The sequence below is a fragment of the Pavona decussata genome, unplaced genomic scaffold (genome assembly GCF_977016875.1).
Source record: "Pavona decussata unplaced genomic scaffold, jaPavDecu1.1 SCAFFOLD_72, whole genome shotgun sequence".
Classification (NCBI taxonomy): Eukaryota; Metazoa; Cnidaria; class Anthozoa; order Scleractinia; family Agariciidae; genus Pavona; species Pavona decussata.
Window position 1 is genome coordinate 2,755,734 of NW_028145491.1, and position 10,718 is coordinate 2,766,451.

General features: G+C 38.5%; 1 protein-coding gene across 1 annotated transcript; it reads right to left on the reverse strand.

Annotated features, from left to right (window-relative positions):
* Positions 1 to 5,972: 5,972 nt before the first annotated feature.
* On the reverse strand, positions 5,973 to 10,344 carry LOC146476972 (paired box protein Pax-3-like). The gene is made up of 4 exons (XM_085114121.1): positions 10,294 to 10,344; positions 9,254 to 9,742; positions 8,301 to 8,503; positions 5,973 to 6,502 (listed from the first exon to the last, which is right to left on the reverse strand). The coding sequence occupies exons 1-4, from the start codon at positions 10,331 to 10,333 to the stop codon at positions 6,308 to 6,310; spliced, it is 927 nt and encodes a 308-aa protein (XP_084970247.1). The 5' UTR covers positions 10,334 to 10,344; the 3' UTR covers positions 5,973 to 6,307.
* Positions 10,345 to 10,718: the final 374 nt, after the last annotated feature.

Below are 10,718 nucleotides of genomic sequence, written 5' to 3' on the forward strand. Positions count from 1 at the left end.
CGTGTAGCAATAACAGAAAAGCCTTCTATTTGCAAGCAGTTATCGGTGAATAAAAACAGCCTGGAAACTTGTTCACGAGCTAAGGGAACAGGGATGGCGCAGTGGTGAGAGCACTCGCCTCCCACCAATGTGGCCCGGGTTTGATTCCCGGACTCGGCGTCATATGCGGGTTGAGTTTGTTGTTGGTTCCCGTCCTTGCTCTGAGAGGTTTTTCTCCGGGTACCCCGGTTTTCCCCTCCCCTCAAAAACCAACATTTCTAAATTCCAATTCGATCTGGAAAGTGTCGCCAATTAGTGCTCTGCGCTAAATACATTAACCCTTAAGGACGGTGCGTACTAATACATAAGTATTTTTGCGCGGTTTATGACCATTTGTAACATAGCGCGCGTGCTTCCCTACCTATTTCTTATTGGCGTCATCATGGTACATTTCTCAACATACGCACGGCCGTGCGTCCATCCGATGACGTGTGCGAGTCAGATGGGGGAAGCATGCGCGCGCTACGTTATAAAAAAAAACTTTTAACAGAAAGACAACACCATAAAAAATGTATAATGAAACGTTAAGATTAAACCGATATGAGAAACCACTTTCACCATTTTTTTTTTTTTTTTTTTTTTTTTTTTTTTTTTGTACAGAGAATTTTGTAATTTATCAGGAACAAAAGCCTGTTTTCCAGGAATCATTTACTTTATTTTCACTATGTTATAAAAGAATTGGTTCATGCTTTTAGCTATGCGTATATCGAGTTATGGATGGACTTGGGAAGTTTGGAGACCACTCAAGAAGCTAGAGTTGCTCTCGGCTACGCCTCGAGCAACTCTTACGCTTCTCTCGTGCTCTCCAAACTTCCCGCTTGCATGCATAACTCGATATACGCACGCTAAGCATGAACCAATTCTTAAGTATGCGCGCGCTATTTACAGAGAGACAACGCTATAAAATAATGTATATTTATGAGAGCTTGTCGTAGTTTAATGAAACTTAACCGATATGAGAAACCACTTTCATCTTTGTGTTTTATTACAGCACATTGAAAGACGTTTGTAATTAATCAGGAACAAAACCTGTTTTTCATGGCTTAATTACTTTATTTTCACTATGTTATAAAAGAATTGTTTCATGCTCTTAGCTGTGCATATATCGAGTTATGGATGCACTTGGGAAGTTTGGAGAGCACTCAAGAAGCTGGAGTTGCTCTCGGCTACGTCTCTCTTACGCTTCTCTCGTGCCCTCCAAACTTCGCAAGCGATATACGCACGCTAAGCATGAACCAATTTTTAAGTGGTAAAAGCAGATTTTAGCAAAGGCTATTGGAATCCAAACAGAAAATTGGGGGTAACCACGCATTTTTTAGAGATAATTAAGCAACAATAATTTAAAAAAACGTAAAATACAAAGCGTCATGACAACACCGAAACGTTCGTTTTTATCGTTTATTTTCACTTGCCTATGAAGCTTTATTATCTCTGAAAATGTATGGTTATCCCCGATTTTCTTTTTGGATACCAAGAGCACTTGCTAAGTTCTTCTTTCTCCACATATTTTTAAACCCCGTATCGGTAGGCATCACCCACAGGAAGCCCGAGTATCTCGTGATGCGCAGAACGTATGCGCAGTAACAAAAGTAGGCACCGTCCTTTAAAGAAAGTGATTTCTTTTACGGATTTTATTTATCTAGTGAAAATCGCCTCAATTGGAGAAATAACCAAGTTTGTAGGATTTACCTTAGCCACCCACGCGGTCGTTGGAGTCGTTTTACCCTCCTCCCCATTTTTACCTGGGTCGTGACGAGAATGGATACTCCAAAATCAACTTCTCCCTGGACATTTGTCTTTGTAGGAACACACTATATCAACAACAACAACTTTCTTCAATATATTTTTATATTAATTACAGTAGTAGGCAGTATTAGTATAAATATATGTAGTAGTATAAATATATGTAGTTTCAGGCTCAACTGGACAAAGCAAAGCAACCTGTCGCCTTCCAAAAGAAGAGGACAGAATAAAGGTGTTCTTTTTAAATCTCGGCCTGGTCACGTTCTTGGTACGTTCTGACCGATCTTATCTCAGATCTCATTGTTGTTTAATATAATATAAAGTGTAATAACCATACCACATACAGTGGTTTTTTCACAACTTTTTTTACGTAATGACAGCCTCCGTAGGTTGCAAATAACTGTCTCACGCGTACACCTTATTTGTCTTAAATATTGCCACAAAATGTTTAAGATGGTTGGGTACAAAGACGAAGAAATTTATGACGCAAGCCCACAATGACTTTTGAACCCGGGAGTTTTGCTGATAGTCACGGAAATTTGCGATTGTGAAGGCTCTTAAATCTTTTATGAACAAATCAATGACTCTTGAGGCATTGAGACAATTGTTTAGAAGAGAGGTTCTGTTCGGAGGGTGTCTTGACAGACACGAGTGGTTTCCGCATGACTTTCAGCCGATCAAAACATATGCAGATTATTGTTTGCTGACACAGAGGTGACAGAAATGCGTCAACCATTTACACGGCTCTTCCCTTTTTCGCATGGCGTCTGACGTAGTCAAGCCGCTCTGGGTTCGAGAATGGACACAGTGCTGAGCCTGAAATCCTCGTTGAACGAACAAATGTAAGACAGACCCGCAAGCACTCTTTTTTAATGTTCTGTCAGTTTCAGTTTATTTATTTATTTATTTATTTATTTCTTTATTTATTTATTTATTTATTTATTTATTTATTTATTTATTTATTTATTTATTTATTTATTTACAGATTTTTTACAACAAATGTGCACTACCCACAGTGCAGTGCACCGACCCCAGAGCCTCTCGGCATGACAGTCACAAAAACGTGTCACATTTTAAACTTCATAAAGGGAAAAAAAACATTTCATCGAAGTGAAAAGAACACATACCAAACAACACGAAAGAAACCGATGTTGTAGCGACTTTTCTGTCTCGTACTTAGGAATAACAAAACTATTCAAACAGCAATGTGCTAACGTGCGCCCGAAATCCCAGTAGTAAAATAACGCCTTGTTAGATAAAAAAGATTCTTATGAAAATATTGTTTTTGTAAGTTAAGAGACCCACTGTATCAATTGAGTTTGTATTGTACTTTGTGACCTGTGGCCTGAAATTGACGATAAGCATCCTCAGGTAAATCTCTTCGTGCCTGCATTGATGAAAATTAAATTGGGAAGGTCGTGTTCACAATATCTGTAAAAGCTTGCCTCAGCTCTTAGCGCTCTTAAACGAATATGATACTTTGTTGCTTTTGAAGTGCGTATTACTCTGTATAAAAGTTTAGTTTAACCGTACTTCGATTATTTGGAGTAACTAACAAGGGCCTTCAGTTCTGAGAAGCTTCAGAAACACTAACCATAAATTAGCGCTTTCACAACAAGCACAAGCAAGCACTTTTTATTTAAAGAAAACCTTAAGGTTTTGTTCGATTGACCGTATTCCGGAATAAGAATAAGATGAAGATATAACTGTTAGATTTCTCTTTTTTAGTAAATTTGGGACTCCATTTATGCAAACTTTCGCTGATACACGATAATTTAAGGGTCATTCTGTACTCCTGTAACTCCAAAAACCTCTTATGAGAGATTTCTTGTCATCATTGTATGTATTCCTTTTGCGGAATAGGGTCAATCGAACGCACCCTTAGTTACAGTGGAGGGGGGTTATGGAATAGCTTAGCCCTAAAACTAGGAGAAGCAACATGCCTTGGCAATTTTAAAGCAAAATTACGCCACCGGCGTCACCACAGTTGTCAGTGAGGGTTGGTTTGGTTGGTTGCTTGGTTGGTTGCTTAGTTGCTTGGTTCGTTGTATTCATAGAGAAACTTGACAGAGAAAAACTTGGTTCAATCACATGGCGCACCACATTTCGCAACAACTAAAATCATCCTTTACTTTCACCGGTGTTTGGAAACTGACTTTCTTGCATATCGAAAACTTAATAATATGGCGCGCGCTATGCTAACCATCGAAACTGAGTTTTCTCTTGTTTTTGTCGTTGTCGTTGTTGTTGTTGTCTTGCTACAAATTCATTAAAATCCCCCAAAATGTAATAATCAAGAACAAAACTGTGTCCTCGAATCGTTTGTCAATGTGTATTCGGTTTTCATTTTAATTTTTTTGTCATTTTCCTTACCTGAAATCTTCCAAAATTTTGACAGTGGTTGGAAACTCACCAGGAAAATATTTTAAGAGCAGTAAAGGAAGGATTACAAAGGAAAATTCTTTGCTTTTTGCAAATTGGGATCTTTGTCAGTGCGTAAACACGGGTCGGATAAAAAAAAATCTTTGTTCAAATGGAGCCCTAATTTGAGCAAATTATTTGAAGCCTCTGTGCTAGTTTTGAGGACATTTCACCGAAGGAAACACGAGAAAATCCAGAAAAAAGTCTAGAATCTTCCCTTACACGTGACTGGCTTTGGGTCAAGTTGCGCAGTCAAGTCAAAGGCTGTGGGGTCGAAAAAGAGAAATTCGCCAAGATCGCTATTTGGACACGTGTAAACTTTAGAGTAGGGGACTTGTTTGTAGTTAAACGGTTGCTCCTAGAATGGATACTCCAAAACAAGGCTGTGGTGTTTACACAATGTAGTATTCTTAATCGTGATGGCCCTGACGTAGACAAGAACAGAAGCCCATTTGTTAGGCCGAGCCATGAGAGAATAGAGCTCCATCCGTTTTAGCTATCATTTGTTATCATGGCTAACAAGCGGTTGGGAAACGAAGACAGTAAATACATGTGAGTACTAAGAAAACAAGAAAAGTTCCTAGAATGTATACTCCAAAACAAGGCTGGACACCTTATGGTGTTTACAGAACGTAATATTCTCGTGATTTGTTAGGCAGAGAATTGAGAGAATAGAGCTCCATTTAGGAAGAGAACATCCGTTTTGGGGGTTTCGCAGTATTAAGGCCTAAGCACTGATTTAAAAAAACGGTTAGCTGTCATTTGTTGTCATGGCCTGAACTCTCTTAAATGAGTTAAAAATTACCATTTTCGTCAGCTGACCCTCTTTGGTCCAGTGGATGTGGATAGAAGATGTGAGGCAAATGGGCCGGGTTCGAGGCAAACACTAATTTCATTTTTTTAAACTTCTTTTACCGTTTGAGGTAAGGTTTCTGTTGTGTAAATATCATAACGCGTCCAATCTTGTTTTGGAGTATCCATTCGAGTAACAACACTTTTGGTTATGTAAAAGGTACAGTGGAACCCGGACATGTCAAAGTCTCCGTATTATCCGGGTGTCTGTATTAAGCGGGCTCTTAGAAAAAACGTCACAAACATGTTTTATCGATAAAAGAATTACAACAGACATTTTTTCGACAGCAAAACGTTGTTAAATTTCTCAACTGTACAGAAACCGTAACTGTAACAATTTCAAACTAAAGAAACCTCACGCTCGATTATCATAGTCTCGGGCTAACATTATTTTATTGTTCTTGAAACACAACAATCCAATCAAAGTCTTCATCCCCATCAGTCTCCGTGCGGCGGCTGATGCTGATAGCGGTAAGGAAAGGACGTCAAAGAGGAAGAAGGATACAAGCAATGACAAGGAAGTGAAACTTTTGTGTAGGCATAGTAGGCAGAAATTTTTATTTTAAAAACGACTACAGTACAAGGGTAAAACATCGGAGGAAAGCCAGACTGATCATGTCACGGTTTTTTTTTTTTTTTTTTTTTTTTGTGCCACTGTCTTTTGGTTATAAAATCGTATCAACCTAAAGAAATCTGGCTACGTACAATTAGCACACGACAGTGTGTAGATAACCATCGTTCATAAAGCGGGGTTGACAATGTATGAGAGTTTTGTCCCTCGGGACACAGAAATGTGTCCGTTGTCCGTATTCAGTTAACCAGTGTTCGCATTAAGCGGGCTAATTTTAGAGAAAATATATGAGCTTTTCGTCAGGAAAACGAAACTGTCCGTAATATCCGGGTGTCCGTAGAGCGGGGTTCCACTGTATTACGGATGAACGCAAAGGAAGTGCAACATTAAGTTTATTTCTTCCTTTTTTCTATAAACTGAATTCACAAACTGGAAAGAATGCGTAAGAACTTCTTAAATCAGTTCCACACCCGTTTACAGAAAGCTCATCAATACAATACTGCTACAGTCAGTAAAGAACTTGTATCCTACCCCATCCTTTACAATTTAGCTTCTCTACTTACACTGGGGATTAAACCAACGTAATACCATGCAGAATAAACTTGAATATTGCTTTAACTTTGTTGATCAACTGGTCAAAACCCTGGAATGTAAGTTTGCGACAGTATTATTCATAGTTTCTCATGAGGACTCATACCCCCAATAGCCAGGTGGATGAAAGAGCAGTCTTGGAGGTCCGGATTCAATCACCCATGGAGCCAGGAGCGGGGCTGGATACCTGTGACATGTACACATCACCGGCGAGGTACGATGGGCTGCCTGTGCATCCAGGGAAGGCTTTCTTCTTCCTTTCGCTCGGCGATTTGAGAACCACACCTAATGATGATAAAGACAGCAACTGTTAACGAACTGATGCTGATGAGACCTTGCCGGTACAGCGGATGGCTCCATGCCAATTTTACTTAACCTAGTTAAGACTACGATTATGTTATTTTGCACGCATGAGAAGTTCGTGGTAGCCCAAATCCTAGTAAATAATTTCAAATATCTTGGGGTCCTCTTAGACTACACCCTATCCTGGAAGGATCATGTAGAGTATATCGGCAATAAGACCTGACATAATATTAAACTATACATACGGTTACATATAGGTTATAACTTCATATAAAATATAAATGGTATTATTAGTATAAATTGTATTATTGCTTAAGATGGCGTTAAAGCTTAATCTTAACTTTTATTTGCCTGACGTTTCGGAAGAACCTTATAATACAGTTATATCGCCTGTAAATTTTGTTAGATTTGTGCAATTTAAACTTGCTATGCTAACCTGGATGCCCCTGCATAAATATTGGTTTAAAAAAATTAAGTGTTACAGTGTTATAAGATTTTAAGATTCAAACAAAAGGGAGCCGGCAACGCAGTTTTGTTTTGTTGTTGTTTTCTTTTGTTTCTTTCTTTTTTTGTCTTTTTGTTGTTGTTGTTGTTGTTGTTGTTTTGTTGTTTTTTTGTTTGTTTTGTTGTTGTTTTTACGGGGGAATTTACATTCAGTAGAATTAAACTAGAAATTGATTGAAAATAGTAGTGTAATAGGATGCAAACAATGATTACTTAGCTGCACTAAAATATTGTGTAAATAGGGTAATTGCGTTTAAACAATTGAGTGCCTAACTATTGTTAACACAATAGGCCCTCACTTTTTGTTTGCTTTTCCGTTCTTTTACTTTTGTATATGTTCCTAACTGCTCTAGCCTTTTTTCGCTTTTTGAATAGAATTTCGTTGCGTATCCTATCACATAATAGAACACTGCAGATTTTGTAACAGTGTTTCTATACTGTTTGCTGTTTCTCGGTTAAGAGTTTAACCGGTTTTGCTAGCTTTCCCGACAATATAAACGTTTGCCGTAGTCAGTCAATTGTTCCTTTTGTTGTGAAACTGTTTTGAATAGCTCCGCTAGTTACAAATGTACCCTGCTTGTAATTCAGTGTTAAGTTGATTTTGTTAGTTGTGATTAAACTGTGCGGATCCAGCTTTGTGTGATTCACTGCAGTCCATGTAGCAGATCCCGAAGGTACCATGAATTTGTGACGAGATTCCATTACCGCAGGCTAATCGACTTGCCCAGCTAAGTTTCCCCGAGTGAAGTGAGCTAGTTTTCCCGCCGTTATACCAAAGAAGTTACAGTTTCCCTCTCCGGCCGGCTTACAGTGGGAAAAAAAACTATTGTCACAGTTTCTTTGTTTGTTTATCTCGAGGTCTGACTTTCTGTCTCCTTGTCTTTGTTTGTTGTTTTATGAATCTGTTTCAAAATAAGTAAGTTTGTTTCAGGTCTAGAAATTATAGTAGACTAAAATGCTATCCTTTTTTTCCGTTTACAGTTGTTCATCCACTTACTTAACACTGATGTCTTGTGGCATTCTAACTGTTAACTTTGTCAGTTAAACGGGCTCATAAATGTTTCCTACAATGTGTCTAATTATCTTGTCAATGACGTTATTATATTCTATAGCAGTTATCAGTGCTGTGATTAGCAATTAGTACGCAGCAATTGGTGTAATTAGTGTGATTTAGCGACTAGTGTCCTGCAAAGGGTGTTGCTTGTCAATCTAAAAGATTCGTTACCAAAAACGAACTAAAAACGGTATGCCTAATGAAATCATCCCTGGCACGCACCTGGATTCTAGTCTCGTGGATTTCTAGTTTCTGTGCTATTTCCTCGCGATCCCACGCATTAGGATATGGGTTCCTCTCAAATTCCAGCTCCAGCTCGTGCAGTTGATGTATGGTATACTTGGCGCGTTGTCGACGCTTTCGGTGAGTCATAAAGCGTTCTTTGTCTAATACTGGGTCTTCCTGGGTGGTGCCAGCTGTCAGATCTTCAAGACATAATGAATATTTTATATCATATCCACAAGGGGTTTGTAATGACAAGCTCAGAGGGAAAATACATCGTTTCGTTTTGCGATACTGCGCGCGCAATGACGCTCCGCATGCAACGTACCACGTGCCACTGGTAATGACATTGATAATGACAATTCATCACCTATTTGCAAATTAACATGTACAATATATAATTTCGATATGGCAGTGATAGCTTCTGACATTCCCGACCTCGGGGCCTTTGGTTTAACTGCGCAAGTCCTAAAGTCATATGCAAAAGGGAAGAGCTCTGGGGTGTAAAATGAGCAAAAACAAACCTCGTCTAAATGTTTCCAAAGAAAGGATTTTTTCTAATAAACGGCGAAGTTTGACCCCAGGGATCAAATATTTAATATATTGTGGACATCTAAATTACCAAGACCATGACGACATAAAGTAGGGCCCCCTTGGAAATTAAAAATTTAGATTTGTGTTTGTACTTGTGATAAACAAGATCCGACTTGCTGCTTTAAACATAATATATCTAACACTTACTGACAGAAATCTAGATAAGGGCTTATGTTAGGAAGTAGAGTCATTTCTTTTGTCTATTTTTACCAGCACAAACTTACAAACGTTTATTAAAGTGAGCAAAATAAAAGCTCTCCTTTGTTGAGGAGAGCATTATGTGTAAGTGAATATAAGTATCTTTTTTTCCATTTTCGAGAATTACTTACAATCCTAGATAAATGAGACATAGTTCTTACCTGGATCGTTTGGAACAGTGTGTGACTCGGCGCTCTCTGTACGGGGTTGTGTATCGAGTACTTGATTATTACAATGAGGGAAAATGTAACCAGCAGCAGAGGCCATCATTTTTTGTTTGATCAGTCGGCTGATAGAACTCAGTGAAGGTAAGTTCTCTCGGCTGCAGACATTTTCGCGAAGAAGACGATCTCGCAGCTCCCAGGAGAAGATTCCTGGCTGTTCCTGCCTATACTTCTCTATCTTCTGCTCTATTCGAGGAGTAATCACTCTTGGTCTACCGACGTTAGCTCCTCCGGGGTCAACCGATCCGGTTTTTTGATATTTCGACAGCAACTTGCTGATGCAGCCATGGGTAATTTTCAACTGTCTGCTGATGTCGCACGGCCGAACCCCGAGTCGGGCCAAGTCAACGATTTCTTGCCTTGTTTCTTTTGGTAACGGTTTTCCGTTGATATAAAGACCACCAAGTTGATTCACTCGTCCTGGACCTACAATTGATTATTGGTTTAATGGATTCTCTGAGTGAGCGCTTTGCTAAAAACATAACTCTTTATCTAATGCAATTCTGCCTTTAAGTTGTGAGGTTCAGGCAAGTTACGTTTCCTAGTTGTCCATAATTGGCTTTCCTTCAACTGTGCATTTAACTATGATTTTATGTTGACGGAGGAAACATGATAGCTACAAGATCTTTCAGCAACTTCACAACTACCAAATTAATACGATTTTGTTTCTGTTAAAACCTGGAATTTCAAAAGTACAATGTGTTTGGCAACTTGTAATTTTTCTTTGCTTTAAAATTAGGGCAAATACCCATGAATGCTCCGGTGCAAAACATAAAGCGAAATTGGTAGCTGTTTAACTTTCTGCACTTCGCTGAAAGTAAACTTTTAGTTGCTAATTTGTCTTGTCAAGTAATTTTACCTCCAATTTTGTTTTCTTTTTCTAGTAATAAAAAGAAACCGAAGGATTAAATCCACTTTTTCTTTAACTTTTTGACATGTAAAGAAAATCAAGTTTTCTTTAAGAGAAAGTACTTCACCTGAAATGGACATAGTAAAATCCATTGTTTGCTTTGGCATGAAAATCCCGCCAACTGACAGCAACACCTTTACCTTGTAAGTAAGCGATCATGTCTTGCAAACAATTTATGATGAATATGGTGACCAAGTAACTTAAACTAAGTCCAAAGAACTCAGACATATTCCAATTATAACGATTTTCAATTTAGCAAACAATGGAGCTCGATTTAAACGTGTCTTCTTAACAAAACTGCGTGGACAAAATTTGTGAAGACACATTTCAACGTTCACGTTTACAAGTAATTTGTGTGTGTTATGCTGAGAGAAGTATTAAGGTGAATGTGTATAGGGATATAACTCTGCCTAAAACAGATTCGGTTCGGATCCTCAACATTTTAATAAATTACAGTTAATTCTATAAGCCCTTGATGGGTGGCCCTTAATT

What these genes read in the sequence shown, in the direction of transcription:
- LOC146476972 (XM_085114121.1), bottom strand. Translation starts at nt 10,333, where the DNA reads ATGCCAAAGCAAACAATGGATTTTACTATGTCCATTTCAG. An exon ending in TTTTACTATGTCCATTTCAG is followed by an intron (nt 9,743 to 10,293) that starts GTGAAGTACTTT and finishes AATCAATTGTAG; the next exon opens with GTCCAGGACGAGTGAATCAA. An exon ending in CACTGTTCCAAACGATCCAG is followed by an intron (nt 8,504 to 9,253) that starts GTAAGAACTATG and finishes TATGTCTTGAAG; the next exon opens with ATCTGACAGCTGGCACCACC.